At 41.2% G+C, this 22855-nt stretch overlaps 1 protein-coding gene across 1 annotated transcript in view; it reads right to left on the bottom strand.

Moving 5' to 3' along the window:
• The window catches only part of Ets1 (v-ets avian erythroblastosis virus E26 oncogene homolog 1), a 76766-nt gene that overhangs the window by 22464 nt on the left and 31447 nt on the right, over positions 1-22855 (bottom strand). The window contains exons 2-6 of the mRNA XM_013009680.1: positions 13649-13768; positions 11659-11859; positions 8460-8537; positions 7012-7260; positions 1751-2011 (exon numbers count right to left, since the gene is read on the bottom strand). Of these exons, the coding sequence (XP_012865134.1) occupies positions 1751-2011; positions 7012-7260; positions 8460-8537; positions 11659-11859; positions 13649-13768 (909 nt within the window). The remainder of the gene's footprint in view (positions 1-1750; positions 2012-7011; positions 7261-8459; positions 8538-11658; positions 11860-13648; positions 13769-22855) is intronic.

The raw sequence follows: 22855 nt of genomic DNA, 5'->3' as shown, positions 1-22855 counted from the left end.
GGGAGGGAGGGAGGGAGGAAGAGAGGGAGGGAGGGAGGGAGGGAGGGAAGAAATAAATACACAATATCCAGTCAATGATTTTAAGAGCTCAGGCTTTTTCTTCCCAATTCAACAGTCCTACCCCCCTTCCCACTTTCTCGTGGCATTCAACTAGAATCTTAGTCTTAACTAGAGGGCCCAGTTCTCTTGAACATCCAGAGAGGCTCTTCACATATATCTTCTTCTTCCAGATGTCTTTAATGAAAATGGGTATAAACTTTGCAGTATAATTTCTCAGAGATGAGAAAAGACTCCCTTAAAATACAGACAATCCCTACCTATTGACTGTATTCCAGAGAAGAGCATGGAATGTAGGAACTTGAAGCTCTTTTTATGGCTAATGGCTATTCCTAACCTTTGGTGCTACCCAAAGTACCAATTTCAAAACATAGACATGATTCTTAAGCACCATTCATGTAATAAACAGCACTATGGGCTTTTGATCTTTGGAGGGAGAATCTTTGTTTTTTCCTAAGTATTTGAGCTTTGTTCTCAAGTCAATTGGTTTTCCTTGACAAAATAAAGAAAAATCCTGAGATGTCCCTGAACACAATAAAACCTAGCACACTCTTTAGATCAGAATGATAGGTCAATAAAACCCAGACTTTGTTGTTCATTTTCCTTCACACATGGTCAGGGTGGAGGATATTAAGAAAGAGTAGAGGCCCAGACTTCTGAGCTTAGAAAAACACCTAACACCCTTTGCAAGTTTACAGAAAGGGTCTGATGATTAATACGTTAATTAATACTCTTTGGATATTTCTTAGATACTCACAAATGCTGTTTTGCTCTTTTACTCGATTCTCACTCAGTGCCCAGGCTTTCAATGGGCACCTTCCATTCTCTGAGATCTGCCTTCACTCACTGCTACTCTAATCCTAGTTTCCTCTTGGAACAAAATCAATCATAAAACTAAGGTGAGGCTCAGTGCTGGTAGTTCACACCTGTAATCCAAATTAATCAGGGGGCTGAGATCTGAGGATCATGGTTCAAAACCAGCCTCAGCAGAAAAGTACATGAGACCTTTTAGCTCCAATTAACTAGCAAAAACAAAAAATGGAAGTGGAGTTGTGGCTCAAATGGTAAAGCTCCAATCTTAAGCAAAAATAGCCAAGTGAGAGTACAAGATCCTGAGTTCAAGCCCCAGTAATGGCACCAAAGTATTTTTTAAAAGAAAAGTTTCCTATCTAAGGCCAGGATATCTCTGGACTTATTTGGGATACTTTTCTCACATTCAAACAGCAAACCTCATGATAACTAATTTACCACAGCCGACCATGCAGCCATTCACTCATGTTTTTGAGAGAGGCCGTTTCTGGTTTTGTATTTGGAAAGACCTTCCAAGAGCAGGCCAGGAAAAATCCCTGGATGCCAGGCCACTAGACAAGAGTTTCCAGGAACTCCAAATCACCATAGCTCCCTTCCCCCAGATATGGAAAAGATCCAAAAATGTAAGTTTCCTACCACGCTTGGAAATAACCCTTTAGGACAAACTGTTTCTATTTTCTTCCCACCCCTAAAAAAATAATCAATGGCTATTCACAAGCACAGTGTGTTGTGAGACTAGAGACCTCTAAGAGATATCTCCCAACTGCCACCAAAAAGAAAGAATGTGCCCTTTGGTCTCTGGGAGGACATGGTACAGCATTTCTAGTGACCCAGCCTGCAGAAGCCGAAGACAGGCTACTTGGGTAGTGGGGAGAGGGCCTACCTGTGTAGCCAGCCAGGGCAGCAGCAGGAATGACAGGCTTGTCCTTGTTGAGGTCAGCACGGTCACGCACATAGTCCTTGAAGGTGCCCTTGGGCTTGTGGTTGGGCAGGGCAGAAGGGTAGTCCTCGGAGTCGAAGCTGTCATAGGATGGAACACGCTGCAGGCTGTTGAAAGATGACTGGCTGCTCCAGGACTGGGTTAGGCGATCACAACTATCGTAGCTCTCTATGCTCTCAAAAGAGTCCTGGCCCCCGAGCTTTCCTGGAGATAAAGGAGGAGAGGTCGGAAGAGGACAGGGGAGGAGGGATTGGGGAAAAAAACAACTGTAAAAACCCTCTTATGGAGGAGAGACTGCTAATCAGATCTGTAGGATGGATCAAAGAAGGAAAGGGGCCCAGGGAAATAAAAGCTTCAGAGATCTTCAATCTCCTCTGAGGAAAGGGACTGAGCTGCAATCTGAAAAACCCACTGCCATTCTGCTGCCTGACTTACAGTTCCTAGTATAGGTACTCAGGTTCAAGGGCTGCTCAGAGCTGCCAGAAAAATAAGGCAGTGTTTAGGACCTCAAGGATTCCAAAGCCACAAGGAATGGGTGACAAAAATACTTAATACTTTTTAAAAAGAATTCCAAAGCCACAAACTTAATAATTGAACATTATACCTGTTATGGATTTCTGGCTTAATGTATTAGACCCAATGAGGTGATGAACACATCAGAGGAATGTCAGATTGAATTCTTTCCCCATCCCAAGTCAATCAGATGATTTCAAAAGTCAATTTGGCAACAGATTTTGATCATAAGAAGAAAACAGAGTTTCCATTAGGCTTTCTTGACCTTGGAACTAACGCATTAGTATTTAAGATTCTGCCATGTACCATTTCAAATGAAATACATATTTTTCCTTTAGACCTTCTCAAATACAAAAGGAAGTCATTTCATTTTTTTTCTAGTATTTTAATGCTCTCATTTTTTTAAACTAAAAGGCCATATTCATTATCCTTTCAAAACATATTATGCATACTTCATTGGGAAAGTATCAACAACTGAAAAAAGTAAAACAAAGAAAGAAAAAACAAAAACAGTCAAAAACAAACTTGTGGCTCACACCTGTAATCTTTGCTACTCAGTAGGCTGAGATCTGAGGATTGAGGTCTGAAGCCAGCCTAGACAGGAAAGTCCATGACACTCTTATTTCCAATTAGCCACCAAAAAGCTGGAAATGGGAGCTGTGGTACAAGTTAGAGCAACAACCCTAAGTGAAAAAGCTAAGAGACAGCACCCAGGCAGTGAGTTTAAGCCCCAGTACTAATTGATAAACACACAAAAAGACTGCTGAAAGAGTTAAGGCCCATAGCAATATCAGAAATCTTTCAGTGTGTGAGTTGCTTAAGGCATTCTTAACTGACCACAAGATCATGCAAGTTTATTAATTTCCCAAACCAGGTTATAAACAGCTGTAAGGATTGCACAATGGCATTTGGAGAAATTTCCACTACCAAAAATAAGAAAAATATTTTTTTAAAAAACATTAAAATAGGAGCTAATAAAAAATAGCAGAAGAAAATAAATACAATGAAGAGCTAAGAAGGATCTTAAGAATCTATTTTAAAGTCTATGGTCAGATGCTTTTTAGGCAACCTAAGGATGATCTCAATTCAGCACTTGTCAATGGAAAAAAGCCCATGACAGATGGCTATGCAGAAAGACCTATAAATCAATTTTCAGTTGTTCAGGACTGTCCTATCAATAAATTTTAAATCCCAGAATATGTACATGTAAAATATTGAGTGTATTCTTTCCTATATACCACTAGGTATTGTTTAAAAACATGAAACTTAAACATAAGCAGGCATGCAAATCAAAGTTAAATACATAATGCCAGCCAACAGTGGCTCATGGCTATAACCCTCACTAATCAGGAGGCTGAGATCTTAGGATACCAGGTCAAAGCCAGCCTCAAAGACAATTCTGGGAGACTCTTATCTCCAATTAACCAACAAAAAGATCTTAGGATACCAGGTCAAAGCCAGCCTCAAAGACAATTCTGGGAGACTCTTATCTCCAATTAACCAACAAAAAAAGGCAGGAAATAAAGCTGTGATTCAAGTGCTAAGAGTACCAGACCTTGAAAAAATTAGGAAAAGCAGGAGGCCCTGAATTCAATCCCTGCTACTGGCACCAAAATTAAAACAAAAACATAGAAAAAAGAGCTGTTCCCCCAATTTATTTTGAATCCCAGATGAAATACACTTAAGACTAATGTACAAATGTACTTGCATCAATGCTGTAAATTGTCTGTACCTCCTATTTCTTCCAGTTCTGCTTACACTACAAAGGGGGGCTGTCTATTTCATCTTATTCTCCTCTCTCCAGACACTCAGAGGAAGGTAACCTTCAAAAGAAGGCAAATCAAAGAGCTTTGTGGTGTGGCTGATCCAGCCTACCCATAGGGTCAGATCTTTACCTATTTTATTGCTATTAAAGATGAAGGAGTTGTCCTTTCCAAAAGTCCCATCAAGTGACTCTGGAAAACAGCCCACAAGCAGAGTACCATGCCTCTGTTCAGAAGAACAGAAATTTTCCTGGAATCTTAGAAAAAGGTGTTTGCTTACACCAGCTATTGAGGCCAAAGGTCATTAAATTTCTCTGTGAGATAAAAACATACTAAAGCCTAAGAAAAGAGGATGTATAGCTTAATGAGGAACACACTACCAGGTCAATGCTTATCTTTCCTCAAATGATTCATATCTTTGTTGGCCTTTTTTTATTTCTGTTTTTGAGACAGGGTCTCACTATGTAAGCCAGGCTGTGCTGAATTTTGCTATATAGCCCAGGCTGTCTCCTGCAATTCTTCTTCTTTTAATCTCCCAAATGCTAGGATTATAGGCATATACCACTAAGCCTGCTTCTATCAGCCATTTTTATATTTGGATGTGAAGAGATCAGAATTTCCACAAGCAAGACAACTGTCTACCCAAATAGTCCTAATAATCAAGCATACTAAGCTAGTTCCAACCCTTCTCTGGCAACTTTTCAAACATCAGCAAACACAACTGGATAAGAAATGAGGTTTATGGCAAAAAGACAGCTTTCATTTTAGCTCCACTTTATAATCCTAGAGCTTTCCTCCACGTATGGGTATTTTCTCCAACAATGGGTTGAATCCAACTGGATTAGATGCTCAGTTATGCTACTATGCTCATATGTGGAATCAAGGGTCCTAGAAGACATCCACTTGGTAGCTTTTCTAAAAAATGCCTAAGCAAGATCTGTCTAAAGCTATCCATCAAACAGACCTCAGAGCACTCAGAACAGTAGACGAGTTGGCTCATAGGAACCCACTGAAAAAACTAACACAAAGACAGTCCTCCGAGTCCAAGTAAGAGGAACATAGAAGTACTTTGTATACTATAATGCAGCGTAGAAATACCATGAGCATTAATAGGCAGCTAACAGTAATGCTTTCAGTCTAAACCAATCACACCACCCTTTCGGATTCAATCTACCCTTGGAATCAGTGCTTATAGTGTTTATAGTGCTTCCAACATCCAGAGAGCAGACTTGCACAAAGTAGTCTTCCCTTAAAGGTTTGGCCTAAATTTAGCTTGGAGAGTAGGAAAGTAGATTCAGAGAAAAATACTTTATGTCCCATAGTAAGGGTTATTTGGGGTTTAATAATCATTAGTTTGATTTTGAAGGGGTTGGGTGGGGACCAAAACCAAGAAACAAGAGCAAAGAGAGGGAGAAGAGGCAATTATACAAACGCAACGTCAGACGTGATTTTAAAGCAACGTGACAAGTAGATCTACCCAGATGTACAACATGATGGATGAACCCCAAACCCACAACTCAATCTCATACATGTATCCAGAGAAAGCCTGATCAGAAAGTTCCTCTGATGCTTTGACCTGCTTAAGAAGAAACACTCACACTTACTACTTGGGTGCATGCATTTAAATAGACACAGATCCAAAAATAAAAGACAGAAAGAGGAAGGCAAATCTGGCCCCGCCCATCCCCTTTGGTCTGAAACAAATTTCCAGGGGCCCTAAGAAGGGCCCTTATGGGCTCTGATTTTCAGGGACTTTCCCTGTGCAGAACCTGGTGGTATCCCTGTGCAAAGAATGCTGGGAGAAAGCATAAGCCTCAACATGGGAAGAAGATGAGAATGTGTATTGGCCTATGATACAAACAGGTGGTTCACCCAAGCAAACAGGTCTTTGGCTCTCTGCAAAATGAAAGGCCACAAAATGGGTACCAGACAGTCAGCCATTGAACAGAAAGAGCAAACTGGCAGGCCCGAGTGACCAAAGGAAAACTTGCCTCAGACTTCTCCTTCCCTGTTCTTCTTCCTATTTATGATTCTTTCCTATTTATCCATCAGAAAAGTTGTAATGTTTATCTTTCCTGAAATTGGCCAGCTCTTCCTAGATAAATAAGCCCCTCCCTTAGAAGAGATTGCACTTTTCTCGGAAACAAGAAGATCAGAACTTGGGAGATGCTTGATCTTAGAAGTTGAGTATATTTTACTTTCCTTCTTATTTTATGCCAGCCAGCTCTATTTTGAAACATTTTCTTCACTGCCAGTGAATGTTTTATCACTTTTATAATACCCTTGTCAACAGGAGTATCTGCTTCTGGAAGCTTCAAGCCACCTCTTTTCCCCGGTCCTCTACCTAAATACACACCTTCACCACACTGTTGATGAGTGATCCCGAATAAACCATTGGTTAACCATCCTGTATCTTCCCAAACCAAAGTTATCACAAGAGGCTAACGTCCATGATTGAGCAGCAGGGGTCAACCCAGGTACCAAGCTACCCAGGAGTACTCTGGGAGGAATACCAGGATACACACAGATGCCAGATTTCCCCAAGATGGTTAGTGAAACCATTTTTTCTTTTATTCTGTTCTCCTCAAGAAAAATCCTCTCTACAAAAATCCAGTGTACTTTTAAAAACCAAATTCAATGAGATTTGTTGTTCAGGTAAAACATTCTACCCAAATAAGATATTCGACTGTTTATTCAAGTCTGTCAGACTTGAATAAATGCCACCGTGAACCAAGAATTCTCTCAGCATGCTAGATATGGCTGAAATACCATGGTCTTAATATCTAGACATTCTTGGATGAGAAGGTTTAGGGCATAGACCTAACACATAAGCAAAATAAATAAAAGGAAGGACCTGAGAAAAACTCATAAAAGTATGTAATCCTTGGAAGCCCAAGAGCTTTTTTTTAGAGAAGAGATTTGACCTACCACGACTGGTCCTCCCCATACACATGTTGTCTGGGGTTAAAACTTCTTGCTTGATGGTGAAGTAGTCTGTCTGCAAGGTGTCTGTCTGAAGAGGGTCCCGGAGAATGACTGAGGGGTAATCATTCTCATACTTGAGAGACAGAAGTTCCTCTGAGCTAATGGGATGGAGCGTCTGGTAAGACTCTGTGATGAAGCTGGGCTCTGAGAATTCGGAAGGAGGAACACACTGAGCATGCTCAATACCATAGCCTGCAAACAGAATATTGGTAATTGCAGAGAGGAAAGACTTGGACCTAAACCAAGCAGTACTTTACCAACCGCAATAGCCCCACAATGTGAAATGAGCAGGCTACCTTAGAGACAAAAGGAAAATACGTTAAAAAGTCTTTGGTTTTTACTTTGCTTAGCAACCACAGTCCTTGATAAGATTTTATTTCCCTTTTCTGACTTAATTTCCTCATTTATAAAACACATTTGATTCCAGTCTTTCCCAGAGTATGGTGACAGAGCTCTAATGACAGTATATATGGAAAAATGCCTGCCAACATCTGATATCTGATGAACTCTTGATAGACAGTGGTTAATAGTAATGTTGTTATTGGAATTAAAAATTTAATAAAGAAGCTAAAATGAAAACATGTCTGTTTAAGATTACCTTTGAAAACAAGGCCATCAGATAAGAATATTCCGACACTCTACTCTTCCTCTGGTCACCTCTCTAATATATTGGAGCTAGGTTCTATTATTATTATTGTGCATGTGTGCGCTGGTACTGGGGTTTGAATTCAGGGCCTAAGCACTGTCTCTTAGCTTTTTCAATCAAGGCTGGTGCTCCACTACTTGCTAGCTTTTTGGTGGTTAACTGGAAATAAGAGTTTCACAGACTTTCTTGCCTGAGCTGGCGACAAACCTCCATCTTCAGATCTCAGCTTCCTGAGAAGCTAGGATTACAGGTATGAGCCACTGGTACCTGGCATAGTTAGGTTTTTGTGCTAAAAAGGAGACGGTTCTTTTTTTTGTAGTAAAATGTGAAGATGCATGGGACACCTTTAAGGACTTCTGAGGAAATATTGTTATATATAACAGATAAAAGGAAAGAACAAGGTCCCCTATTCCAGCCTTCTAATGGCTGCTATAGTCCACAGGATTGATTAAGATCCAAGGCTACCCCTCTGACTTTCTTGTTGAAGACTGATCAGAGAGAGGTAGGAGTAGTGCAGGAACTTTCAGGTTAATAAGGCCTGCACATAAGTTGAACTCTTGTACTTGGTGAGAATTAATAAAGATAAATCACAAAGAAAAGTCTCTAGTTAAGAAAACATTATTTTCCATAGAATTACCATGAAGAGAGCACTGAGATCCACTCAGATACACAGCAGTGGGGGGAGGGGAGAAAGACCCTATTATAGAGAGCCAAGAGAGGTTTGAGGTTTAGAGATGGAACTTACTAATGAAGTAATCCGAGGTATAACGGGATTCTGGATAAGTAGGGTTGACTCCATTAACTTGGTACGGTTTCACATCCTCTGTAAGAGACAGTAATGAATGAACTAAAGTCAACATGCACATGCAAGCAACACTTGGCCTAGGAGGATCTTGGAATCAAGGACTGCAATGATCTCAACTCCTTTTTTTAAAAAAATCTGCAAGTTCGTCAACTGAATCAGTGTCTGAGTTGCTCCTGACTGGGGCCTTGTCTCTGGATGAGATCACGAGTATGGCTAATTTTACTGTTTCAGTAGCTGCAAAATGGGATGAAATATCTTGGAAAGCGAATCCGTGAGTAATCGCTAAGGGGGGGGGGGAGCGGACGACATTCTGTCCTCGTGCCTGATGTCTTTTTCTGCTCTAAGGGTATATTCACATTAGAGATTAGGATCAAAGGCTTGATGATATCTTGGGAGATTACCAACACCCAGCACTTAAAGTGATCAATACAGACACTTCAGAAATACTTTCCAATCTTTAGGCAGGTAGATTTACATATCCTCTACTACTAGCAGACGTCTGATTTTTGCATGGTGTTTTTCTCATTGCTCTCAGAATTCAAGTTCAGGCCCAGACAAGAAGCAAGACACTGGTAAGGTAGCACCAGTGGGTAAACTATGAGGGCATGTTTACCCAAAGAGCAACATAACACAACTGCTCAGGTGCTCTTCCTTAGGAACACGAAAGGAACAGAGAGGGAAGGGTAACTTCAGATAGAAATGCTTCCCCCTGAGCCATGGTGAGCTCAGGATCCAGTGTTTACTCTGGAATCTAATGTGATAGTCTCTGACTCTTACAGGCTCTGAATGTATTTCACTGAAGAAGGAGGAGGAGGAGCAGGAGCAGGAGGAGGATCAGGAGCAGGAAGAGGAGGAAGAGGAGGAGGAAGAGGAGCAGGAGGAGGAGGAGGAGGAAGAAGAAGAGGAGGAAGAGGAAGAAGAAGAAAAAGGAGAAGGAGAAGGAGAAGAGGAGGAGGAGAAGGAGGAGCAGCTGCTGATATAAAGCGAGTATGTTGGTTTGGGGTTTTCCTCAGGTATTTGATAGCCTGCTTAGAGCAAGGGTTGATGGGAAGACATGTTTATACCTGCACAAAACAAAAAAAGAAAAAAGAAAAATAGTTCCCAGTTGAGATAAAATGATTAAACTGCTGTAGCAGCTTATCAGATTATAACATCCCCTGTCCCTTTAACCTTCAACCCCACCCCAATCAGCTATGTTCTTTGGGTGCCCTGTTGCTTTGGATTAATTACAGAACAGAGGCTGTACCCTCGGTGCAGAAATCTTACTCCTCTCTTCAAGTATGTGAATATGAACAGAGATGGTTTTTACTTCATCTCACAGGGGAACACTGGGCAGGATGGTCTTCCTTTTGTTCAAAAACTTACTTGATTACATTCTAATTCACTTAAACTCCCTTATACTGTTTTCTTTGTGGAAAGGTAAGTTGGACCTGTCTTAGAGCCAAACGCACCCAAAGAGACCACAGTATCAGAAGAAAAACACAGGGCAGGAAGCTACATTTCAAAGGATATTAAGAAAGAAAGAGAAATTAAATGAAAAAAACATTCAAGGAAATGAATGATGATAACTGAGAAAATCAGCTAACCTGACCCTCATTTTACAGACAAGGATTCCTTGCCTTGCCTGTTTCACAGGGGCTCTTTTTTTTTGCATCTTTTTTTATTGTTATTATATCAAGGTGACGTACAAAGGGCTTTCAGCAACGTACGTCAGATAGAGTACATTTCTTTTTACACAATGTCACCCCTTCCCTCCCAGGGTTACTTTGAGGATCCAAAGAGCAAATGTAAAGCACTTTGGAAACAAGGAGACATTGGAAGAATATTAGCTCTGCCTTGTGATCAGGGGTAAGCTGATCCTTTCCCCCCAATACGGAGCAACTCTGTGATGCCCAACAGAGGGAAATATTAGAGTAGTCAAATATGTCTGGGTTGCACGGTCAGCTTTTGTGTTTAGAAGTCAGCAGATACATTAGACAAGTAAGGAACCTGACATAGCTTTTGCCCTGTAAACAAGCCACTCATGTCAACACCAAGGAGTGGGTGTGGGTGCAGTTACACAGTGAACACGCCCATGGACTGAGGAAGACAGAGCTGCCTGCCAGCCCCAGAAGATTCACCTAGTTTATCACTGTGTTCATTTATTTTTCACTGTCATTGAGAAGCAGGCCCCTGCTGTGCCCGGAGGAATCAAAGGTGGGTCTCTCTAGGAGCACTGCAGTATGGAGAACATTCTTCAACAAAGGAAGGTTATTCTATGGACTCAAAGTGCTAATCCTGAGCTTTGTGCCCACCCTTCCCTCTCCCCTCTCCTGTCTGAGCCAGGCCTGGAGCTAGTGACCACAGGGAAAGGGTGGGCCTGGGTTACAGAGGGCAGCGGGCTTCTAGGCTTACAGTCAGCTGTGGGGCAACTGCTGACTGCTGGTAACTGAAATTTATTTTAAGAAGAAATTTAGAAAAATAAGCGCCAAAACACCCAAGTTTACCTCCTGCTGCTGTTTCTATACTCAGCCAGGACTGTGGGACGTGAGTCACTTGGTCCAAAAAGGTTGAAGCAGGCCGGTAGGGAAGGCCGTGTCATTACAAGGTTGCAACACTGCGTCCTCATGTGACCCCAGTCTCTGCTCCAGATGGAAAAGAGATTCTGCACTGCAGCACCTCCAGTCCAGTTTAGGGGGCAGAGAAGGCTAACATATTAATAAGCTCTGAGCTGCTAAGCTTCTCCCTGCCTATCACCAAGTATTTCATGGCCATAGATCAAGGGAGTGTGGATTACCAGGCGTGATATGGAACAGGGGACAACACTGTTCTTGAGCATGGTTCAGTCACAAAGAAAAAAATCACAGATGTAAGAAGATGGGTTAGATCACAAGAAACGACAAGAGTACAATTGATCGTGCTAAACACTAAAAAGGCTGAAACCCTATTACAAAGAAGAAAAAGGACCAACAGATAACTGAGCATCTACTGTTGATCAAGCATTACAGGACACACGTATCCTTGAAGACCATCTATGCTATGATTGAACCCCTGCAGACAATGGCATTAACAGCCCTCCAAACTGGGTCAGTCCCCCTACCTACTCTGACAACTCCAACCCTCCTCTCCTCTTCCCTCCCCATTGTTTTCACACGTTTACCTTTCTGCAGAATCTCTAGATGCTCCCATAAGATGTCACCAACAAAGTCTGGAGCCAGCTCCAGGAAGCAGTCTTTACCCAGGCCGCACAAAGCTGCTCCGCTCATACAGAACTTCTGGAAATCCACACCTTTCAGGCTGAACTCATTCACAGCCCACATCACCCAATCCCGAACATGGGTTTCCGTCCACTGTCGGGGATCTAAAGAAAAAGTCCAAATAAAAGGGCTGTGCATCAGACTCAGAAGAAAACACGGAAAGACCCGAATGTCACCGAAGACCCTTCCAGCCCCACAGAGCTGGGCAGCACCAGCCCAGGACTACTGTCCTAGATTCTTCTTCTCCACCCTCAACATCCTACCTTTTCTATCTTGCCCGTGTGGAGGGACTAGAATCAGCCAGACTGCAATGCAAGAATAGTCCCTGCCCTCTACTGAGGCAAACATTTCCATGAATCTCCTGTCTCCTTGCCTTATTTCCATTAGACATTCTTAAAAGCCTTAGAGAAGGGAAGATGGCTTAATAGCAGTAATAACAAAGCAGTGATTTCTACAGACTGCACATGCCTCTCTCAGCTCTCAACCCTTAGGTATGCTTGGGGATCAATCATTTTTCCCAATTATTTTTATCTCAGCCAATTGTGCTCAGTAATAACTGTAGTAATTAGCAATGATAAGTCATTCAAATGGTATCCGGTAATGTCATTATTAGGTGCCTGTATTATACTAGATATCCTACAAGTCTCTTCATATAAGAGGTCCTGCTTTGTGTAGCACATACAACATGTATTTTTCATGTGGGACCTGAGCTTTCACATACCACACCCACAAATGGCACTATAAAAACTCAGATGACAACTGCTTGCAGTGCCCATGTCACCAATGTGCCATAGTACCCACTTAAACCCAGCAGAATACCGCATGAGATGCTGGAAAACCCAATGGTCAGAAGTTACTTTATTCTGCCTTGTGATCTTCCAAGGGTATTTGGTATTGCTGTTCACCAAGGTTTATGGGAAAAGTGGAAGCATGGGAAAGGTGTATGGATAGATTCAAAGAATCCATGCAATATTCACAGAATCTACCTTAAGCTTGGGTTTGACTAGGCTGGAAGCCTTTCATCTAGCAGTAGAAGTGGTCTGATCTAAAGAGAGCCTTCTATTTTCCCAACAGGAAAGTAGCTCTGCTCTCAATTGTCCACAAAATGTTACTTAGTGAACCTCTTCACCCAAGTCTTCTATCTTTCAATAAATGCTTTCAAAATCAAAAGAACAACTTCATATTTATACACAGAAGAGAAAAATCAATCAGTAAATCCCAAGAAATGTGATTCACTGAGTACATCCAATGGTGGCCCAGAGTGATCCTGAAATAAAGTTTACCATTTTTTTCCTGCAGTTTGAAACCATTTAAGGAGCTTAAAAAATACAGATGTACTAGGTGCCAATGGCTCACCACTATAATACTATTTACTCATGAGATTGATATCTGAGGACTGCAGTTCCAAAGCCAGACAGAAAAGTCCATGGTACTGTTATCTTCAATTAGCCACCAAAAAGCTAAAAGTGGAACTGTGACTCAAGTAGTAGTATCAGCACTGAGAGGAAAAAAGCTGAGAGAAAAAGCACCTACGCCCTGAGTTCAAGTTCTAGTACCAGCATACACATAAAAATAATATTATAAATTCCACCAAAGGTTCAGATTGAATTAGTGCAACATAGGGCCTAGCCTTCAAAGTTTTCAATGATTTAGAAGGGATCTAAATGTGCAAATAGGCTTAGAAACTATTGTCCTAAGATTGCAAGATGCAGTGACAAGCCCAGGTGATGGTGGAATATTAGTCCATGAATCTGTTTTAACCAACATCTGTAACAACCCATTACTGCTGATTCGCATGTGGTTATTCTAATCTCTGCCTTACACCGGGTCTGTAAAGGAGCCTGCTTGAAGAACTGCCCAACAGTGTCTCTTTTTCCAGCTATGACAACATACCTTTGGGGATTCCCAGTCGTTGCTGCTCTTTTGTGAAACCACTGAACGTAGCTTTTAATGCTTGAGACATCATCTCTTTGCTGCTTGGAGTTAGTAGTGGAACATCTGCACATTCCATGTCTGTAAGGGGAAAAAAAGAAGTATATGAATAACTGAAATCAAGTGGTAATTAACTACTCGTGAAATGTAAGATATGGATACACTGAAGGTGATAACTGAGAAATTACCATGCTCACATCCTCATCAGAGCAGATAAAATTTAAAGGCCTTTCCACAATGACCTATAGGAAGTAAAAGAAAGGAGAAAGAGGAAGAGAAAGAGGGAGACAGATGAGGATGAGGATGAAGGTGGAGGAGGATGAAAGAGGAAGAGGAGGAGGAGGAAAAGAGAAGAAGGAGGAGAAGGAGGAAGAGAGAGAAGAAAGGAAGAAGAGAGGAAGGGAGGAAGGAAAAGAAGGATGGAAGGAAGGAAGGAAGGCAGGAAGGCAGGCAGGCAGGAAGGAAGGAAGGAAGGAAGGAAAAGGATTCTTACCTGAATGACCTAACCTGATATACAAGATGTGTTTATGCTTTCTGCATATTTCTGCTAGTTTACCCAACATAATACCTACTAATCTTTCATATTCACAGAAAGTATTAGTGTTACTACATATTTTCAGTTTCCTATGAAAAGGAATTCTTTTTATTGTGAAAATACAATACAGAGGGGTTACAATTACATGAGCAAGGTAATGAGTACATTTCTCTTTTTTTCTTCTATAGTCCTTTTACTTGTCAAAATAAGTACATTAAGACAGAGATTTTCATATCCCCATCTAAATTTTAGTTGAGAAAGGGAAATTTCTCATAGCTATTAGTAAAAGCATATTTATTTTGTGAAACAATAGAAAATCCTTACATTTTCTAAGTCTTTTCATCCCCTCAGCGTCTACATGATGTCCATTTCAGGACAGCCTAAAACTCACAGACATCCTTGTTCTTTATAGAAAGTGATACACTATTTACATAGGAACTTGTGACCCAGAACCTTGTATGGTCCTGAAAAGGAATTCTTATGAGCAAAGAAGCAGTGAAACAGTAGTAAATAAGATAGAAACGGCCTCCAGACACCTGATTCTTTCAACAAATGTTGTCACTCAAAAAGTCCATGGATATAGGCTCAAACACAATGTCAACAAAGGCTTCAAAGGTTAAGTACAAGGTACATGTGAACATATGAACAGATATTCCTACACATCTGGAGGAATCAAGAAAAGCCTCCCTTGGGAGAAGAGAAGCATCTGACCTACACAGAGCTTAAGAAGAAAAGAATACTCTAAACCAGTGGTTCTCAAAATATGGTACCCAGAAAGGCATCACCTAGAAATGATCAAATTCTCAGCCACTCTCCTGACCAACTCAGTTATAGGTTATGAGATATCATTCAGAAATCTGGATTTCAGAACAGAGAAAAGGTGATCCTGATGAACAGTAAAGTTAGAAGACCAAAATCCCAGTCCAAGAGAACAGAATAAATAAAAGGTATGAGACTGGAAAGGTTGAGGGGGACTTTATACATACTAGCACCAAAAGGAGGAATGAAGCAGAAGCAGTATAATGTGGGGAAGGGAGTAATTAGAGACAAAGATGAAGAGATAAGAAGGAACATTTTGGTATTTTATCCTAAATAAAACAGAAAGCCACTGAGAGTTAATGTGAAGGAATGAATGGCCTGATCACAGTGTGTTTTATAGAGTAGTTTAGGAAGTGTTCTATAAAGAACAGTTTAGGAGATGTGTATGAATGCAAGTTAGAAGGACTCTCAGTTGTGGAGATGGGAGGGAAGGGATGGTAGGGGGGAAAACAGAGGAGGCAACAATGCTTGATAAGAAATGTACTCATTACCTTGCTCATGTGATTGTAACCCCTATGTACAGTATTTTCACAATAAAAAAACTTATTATTTTTAAAAAAAGAAAGTGGTGGCTTTGACTCAAAAGGCCAAATGCTGATAGGAGAAGCAGGCAAACTTGACATGCATGAAGGAGGTAAAACTCCATACAACTTGATTTACTTGTTAACAAGTAGATAATAAAGAATGAGACATCAAAAGAATGTCACCAGGCAAACATGTCATCATTAGCCGGACTATCCCTGTATCTTTTGTGTCCAGCCCTCTTTGAACTTGCAGACTCTGATCAGAGTGTAGGAAGATACCTGTGGTTGAAATCAGACATCTTTGGAATTCACATCAGGCTCAATCGCTCCCCAAAAGCTAATCACTTCCTGAAAACTCCTGACAGTGATGCACTTCACTGATGTGAATAGTAGAAGCCTGACTTTTCTGTGTATTAGGTGGTGAAAGTGACTTATGAAATGGTTGAGTGTCAGGTCAGAGTATGACAGAAGTTCCCCCACTAAACATTCTAAACTTTTGCTAGTTAAAAACAATCCTTGAATGTACATAATATTGTCTGAATGAGAGAGAAACACAGAAGGAAAAAAGATGACAATGGGTGACTTAAAAATAAAGGATTCTACTACATAATTAATTCAACCATTTAATAAAGCAATTTATGTAAACATCCCTTCAACATCCCCCCTACCCCCACTTCCCTTATTTTCCTCAGTTGTGTGGCATAGACAATGCATTCTTGCCTGCATTCTATGCATTTGCCCCATTCATTCTTGTACCCCTCTCCTCTTGACCTCACCCCCCCACCTCACAAATACCCATTTCCTAGTACTCATTTTGTTAGGTTTTGACATAAAATTCAAATGCATAACCTAAAATTCAATCCATAATCTAAAATTAAGATAAGTGAGAGAAAGGGTAGGGTAGAAAGGGTGGGTGAGAATGTTAAAAGGAGATTTATACAGAGGCACTGTATTCATAAACAGCTCTGTTAAATGGCAACTCCTTCGTACTATGACCTAAAGAAAATAAAAATATATTAAAAATAAATACAAATAAAAATAAAGGAACAAAAATATTGTATCTGCATGTCAAAATGGATGAAAGGGACTTGGCACAAAAGACGGACAGTCAGTGCCTTCCCTCCAGTGCCTTTGCTTTTCAGCCATGCTGTCAGGAAAAGACCTATAGTCTAGGTCCTGCCCAGGAAGACCAGAAGGGCTCACTGTAGCTGCTCTTCCAAGCCTTGCCAATGACAGGGCATCTGAAGCACCAGGGAGTGGTAAATTTGGATTGCCCCGGGACGAGGCCAAAAGAAATCTGATGGAAAAATCATCATGTCTCCAGGAAGGTTGACAAAATGATGGAAAATCCCAGATTGTTAGGGGTAAAAAAAAAAAAGGAGGGGGGGAGTGTGGATTACATAATACCCAGCTCTTCAAACAATGGAGTAATCATCAAATGAGTCACTTATGAAACCCATTAATGCTCCCCGTTTGTCCCTACTCTACCAGTCCAAGAACAGCTAAGTGGCAGGTCCAGAAATGTCTCCCCTGTAAAGCGGAAGTCAATTTAACTAGAGAAAGGGACTTTTTAGTTCACTAGGGAGTGTTGGTTCTGAGAAGGGAAAATCGCAGCAACCCCAGCTCCTCGCACAAGTTATTCAACAAATATTTTATGAATTAAATTTTTCCAAATTTCAATCAATTTCCTTCCTTTCACCCCCATCCAACATAAATTGATGAGCTTGATGTGTGCGTGTGTGTGTGTGTGTGTGTGTGTGTGTGCGTCCCCTGCTTTAGATTTATGACCTCGATGAAAGAACTTCACTGGTGGCGGAAATTGGATAGAGCAACACATGGAAAAGTGCAAAACAGGCCTAATGAAGAGACAGCAGTCTCACTGAAAACTGAAATTGAAGGATGAGAACTGTCTGGGAGACCCAGGTGTCTCCTAAACCTGAAAACTTTGGCAGTGGGGTAGCAGTTTGGAGTAAATGCCACAGAGGACAGCTACAAACCTCAGTCTAAATCCTCTCACTCCTTATACTCCGTTAGTATGGTCTTGTCAGAAGCAAATACTTCTATTGGAAACTACAAGTTTCTACTTCCGGTTTGGGACAGAGCACTTCCGGCTTGTTCCCTCTGAGGGAAACAGGTGGGATTACTTTCAGCTATGCACCTCAATGCCATCTCCAGTAGTCTAGTCCACAGGTTGTCAGCTGCAGCTGCACAGAGGTCTGGAGGTGATTGCCTGCCTGGTGTTATCCTTCTGGTTGTGGGAGGTTCAAGTGCTGGTGACCCTGAGGGAGGGCTCCCAGCCCATGTGAAGGAAACTATCTCCACACATTTGAGACACCTGGTCTCCAGTAGCTGTCATACTATTGCCTTTGGACCCAAAGAAAGCGAAGTCAAGAGCTATGCACCCATTACTTTTTTCCTTCTTTTGGATTTGAACATGGGGCTTTGTGCTCTTGCTTGGCTTTTTCTGCTCCATGCTTATGCTCTAGCACTTGAGTCATACCTCTATCTTGGCCTTTTTGCTGAACAACTGGAAATAAGAGTCTTAGAATCTGTCTGTTCTGGCTGACTTCAGGCCGAGATCTTCAGATCTCAGCCTCCTGAGAAGCTAGGATTAGAGGAGTAAACCACCAGTGCCCTGGTTTTTTGTTCATATTTATAAAGTGTGGAATTGGGGTTTCATAAAAAAATATTCTCCTTCTATCTTTAAGTGAACAATTGCATTTTTCAGTTGTGTGGGCACTACACTTAAATGATGATGAATTATCACAACCCAAAGTGGACATTAATAGAAAATATTAAGCTCATTATATTAAATACTAGAGCAATAAGTCCTTCTACGTTGTCTGCATGGTTATAACAGTTCTGCTAATTACCCAGTTGATATTGATAATAGTGAAATCATCATAAAAGCAAAGAATCTAAGGTTTAATCCAAACAGATAAATTTCTCATTCTTAATATATTTTACCTCATTATCTATCATAATACTTTTTCATTCCAAGTCAGATAATCCTAATTTTAGTCATACTATCTAAACATCAATCAGTACCTCCACAGAGATTGAATTTTGTGGGAAAAATACACTGAGATGTGTTAAAATAGTATCTGAAATTCAAATAACTTGTTTGAAAATTCTGGGGATTGGACTTGAATAAATACAAAGTGCAGTGGGTATATTCATTCTATGCGTGGAAATTAGAGGCATAAATAAGATTATAGATTAGATTTCTTGCCCACTAACTGTTGCACAGGACCCTAAATGCCAGTTCAGATTTATAAGAATTACACCAGGATCTTGAGAACTGTAGGAGCTAGCACCTAAAAATCTATCCCAGGCTGGTACAAGGTGGAGGCAGAAGAAGGCAGCAGCTCTCTGCACATCTGTGGCTTTTCCTGAGCCAGCAGCATTTTGAACACAGCAAATCACCTGCTCATGTTTCATTGTGGCCAAACACAAACCACCCCATCCACAGTTCAAGTGAAATGCAAAACAAGGGTTCACTTGTATGTTACTCCAAGCTAAGGGTTGCTCAGCTTCCAAGAACTCTTCAAGGTGTTTCATGGGTCTTTTGGTACCATTGAGTTCCCTGAAACTGAATGGTTCATACCAACGAAGTTACACAGAATCTAAACTTGATTGGGCAGGGGGACTTTCAGGAAGACATTCAAGACCTATGTACTTACTGTACAGAGAAGTTCCTCTTATGTTCTCAATAATGATACAGAGAGGACTGGAACATCTAAGGCAAGCTAAGGACAAGAAATTCAAGTGAGCTTGCCAGTCCTAAGTAGATGGTTGGACTGGGCCAAACCCTAGTGGATTACAATGGTAGCAGCCACATGTGCTGGGTATTGTCATAATTAGAGCAATGTGAAAGAATGAATATTGTGCCTTATATATGAAAACTGCCTTCAGGTTTGCCAAGATATCTTACAATATTCTTGTAACATGACTTCTAGAATCCTCAGCCTTCCTTCTTTTTACTTTCTTTTGTATACTCCCAGTAACAAATTAAAGTTGACAAAGGTCTGAACCATTAGTATCACTTGGATAAAGCTACAAGGCTTCCATGTTACAGACGAGGAAGCCATATTAGTTTTTCCAAAGAATAAAAGGATTGGCCTAAAGTCACAGGATAGGACAAACCAATAAAGGCCAATAGTCTTTCAACTCTTAAAATCCAGAGTCTAATAGATCAGAGCCAGAAAACTGAAACATTTTCAGAACCGAGAGAGGTAAGGTATTTTATTTCTTGGTTCAGAATTAGATAAAACTGATATCACTGAACACTTAAACAAAATTATTGTTAAGAAACCCAAAGTTTCATTATGGCTTGTCCATAAAAACATTGTTAAAAGAATTATTCCTATTCTATTCCTTTCCTGGGACAAAAGGAAGTGAGGCTTTCTTCTTGACATATGAAGCAAAGAGGTTAAATGCTGGCTTCCTGCCCTGCTTCTATTCACCTGAGTCACCTAGTGGGCCACTACTCACATAATACAAGGTTAATTCATTACATAAAAGCATGCTGAAATATGTTTCCCAGAGCAAAAGAAAACCAAGAGACATTATGGTTCATATGAGAAGAATAGAAAGAGCAACTGGATAAATGGGAAAGACCGGATTCTGAAGATGAGGAGGAAAGACACGGAATAGCCTGCACAAGGTGCATTTGGCTTTCTTGTCAAAATGTAGGGACTCTGAGCTGGGCGCTGGTGGCTCACACCTGTAATCCTAGCGACTCAGGAGGCTGAGATCTGAGCTTCATGGTTCAGAGCTATCCCAGACAGGAAAGTCCATGACTCTCTTATCTCCAATAAACCACCAGAAAACTGGAAGTGGTGCTGTGGCTCAAATGGTAGAGCACTTGCCTTGAGCTGAAGAGCTCAGGGAGGGATAGCGCCCAGGCCCAGTGTTCAAGCCCCACAACTAACAACAACAAAAATTCTAGGGGTTCTGGTCTCATTCTTGCCGGCATTCTTATACTGGGTACCACACTTACTCGTTTGTTTCTAGAAGAGATCTGAGCTGTGTCTAGAATGCTGAATGGAATCGATATAGATTCCAAGTAGTATCTATATCCCTCATCAAGTTTTATATTTTATTTTGGCAATTTTCATACATGCACAAAAGCTAAGAGAATAGTATAGTGAACCCCTATTCAAAAATCTATCAACATTACAGTTTTATTTCAACTCACCCACATGTATGGGTATGTGTGCATGTGCTACACACACACACACACACACACACACACACCCCACAATGAGTTAGTCCTAGGTGACATGTCCTCTTACTCTCTCAATTTTATCAGCACACTGTGTGTTTGCAATAGAGGACTTCAGTATGAATGCTTACAAGAAGCTTATATACCAGAGAACAGGGAAAGTTAGGCTTTGAGTTACTTTGGTTTTGCTTACATCAAGGTCTCCATTTCACTTACTGGCCTATTTGAAGCCCAGAACTTTGGTTAAGGCAACACCATCGTAATCTGGAAAAGTGGGAAAAGTTGGACAAAGAGGAATGACTTGAAATCAGAATGAAAAACTGATGCCGGAGCCAGGTTCTGCACACCGAAGATGACAGAGACCATTCTTCCTACATTCACAGCCCCTTGAACTTTTCACTGTTCTAAAAAGGAACATTTTAGTGCAGTCATTATATTCAATGTATCTTATGTAAAAACTGAACTATATAACTTGAAGGTAGGAATAAAAAGGGGGAAATGAAGGAAGGGGCGACATTGATCAAGATGTATTGTATCCATAACCCTAGAATTGTAACTTCTTTGTACAACTGCTAAAGAAGAAAATTTAAAAATAACTAAATAGAAAGACCAGAGCCTCTATCGGGTAATTGATTCAAAGGTAGGACCATAGCTACCTAGGACAAGTGTTGTAGACAAAATACCTTCATCCTTCAAACCAACACAAATGGAAGCTGCTAATGGCCCCTATGAAGGTATACTCCATAGAGGGGCTAAGAATCAAAATGAATTGGAATCTTTTGGTATCTACTGCCTCCATGTCATTCAAGAAGAGTGGACCAGAAGCAGAGTTAAAGGGGCCACCGTCTTCCTTCTCCACTCCTAATCCTGGCAAACAGGCTCTAGAAACCTGGACAGAAGCAGGAGGCAATCTCAGGGAGCTGGTTTAATCCACCAAGTCCTTACTGAGGTTAATGCAAAGAAAGGTGATGATGGTTCCTCTTCAGACCCTGCCTTCATTTTCATAAACATACTGATGAGACAAAGCAGAAGTCTTGGCTCAGCAAGAGCTAAGCAATAAATGGAGCTTTGCCCTTACCACGGGGAAGCAAGCAGAAGGCAGAAAACCCATCCCAACCAAACAGTTCATCACTGTCCCAAACAATGGGACACAAATTCCCTAGAATGGACCCCTATGGTTAGAGAAACATAGCTGGGTGCCTGCCCTTCTCTCAGGCATCAGCCAATAAACACCACTCCAAAGAAGGGAGAAAGAAGCAGCACTGAGAATCCCCAGCTCATCCTCTACTGACCTGATTGGCCAAATACGCAAGCTAGTCTCGAATTACCGCATTGTGCCATGCTGCCAATGCACACAGCTACCAGCGAAGGCACACTGTTTAGCTACAACGTGCCAACTCTGAGGTAGACACCCCTTCGCAGAGGGAAACTGTCCTAGACAAGAGAGATAAGTCTGTTATAGTGCCAAGAAGCCAGACACAAGTCCTGCAGCTGGGACTAAGAAAGACACCAACAGAGCCAGCTAAGGCATGATGAACATCTGTAGGAAGTGACCTCAGACTTTTCCCTCCTTCCCTTCATCCATCGTCCCAGCCCCCCAAAAGGGAGTTTTAACACATTATTACCACTGAAGTCCTAAGAATTTGGTGACTCACCAGGCTCACACATGGTTTCAATGAGCCCTTGACCATTACATGGTAAGGAAGCAGGGAAAACAAATGAAAGCAGTTGTAATTCGGCAGCGCTGGAGTTCAGACCTGCCAGACAAAAAGGGATTGCAGGCATGTTCCCAAATGCATTCAAGCACCTGACATGCAAAAGCTATTTTTAATCACTAGATTTATGTCTTTCCCAGCCACTCCACCAGCCTCCACCTCAGCAAATGTACTAGAAGGCAGAGCACAGTCCAAATCAATTCCAGGTGTTCAGGGAAACCCAGAGAGGCTCTTCCGTTCCAGGATCCCAGCCAGAAAAATAGAACCGCCCCCTTGGGTCCTACAGCTACATTTTCTTGTTCTTTTCCTTCGAGTAATGAAAATCTCCCACCTAAAACATTGAGCAAA

The sequence above is a fragment of the Dipodomys ordii genome, unplaced genomic scaffold (assembly GCF_000151885.1).
Source record: "Dipodomys ordii isolate 6190 unplaced genomic scaffold, Dord_2.0 Scaffold10, whole genome shotgun sequence".
Classification (NCBI taxonomy): Eukaryota; Metazoa; Chordata; class Mammalia; order Rodentia; family Heteromyidae; genus Dipodomys; species Dipodomys ordii.
Note: the sequence above shows the minus strand (reverse complement) of the source record. Positions and strands in the feature narration are given on the sequence as shown.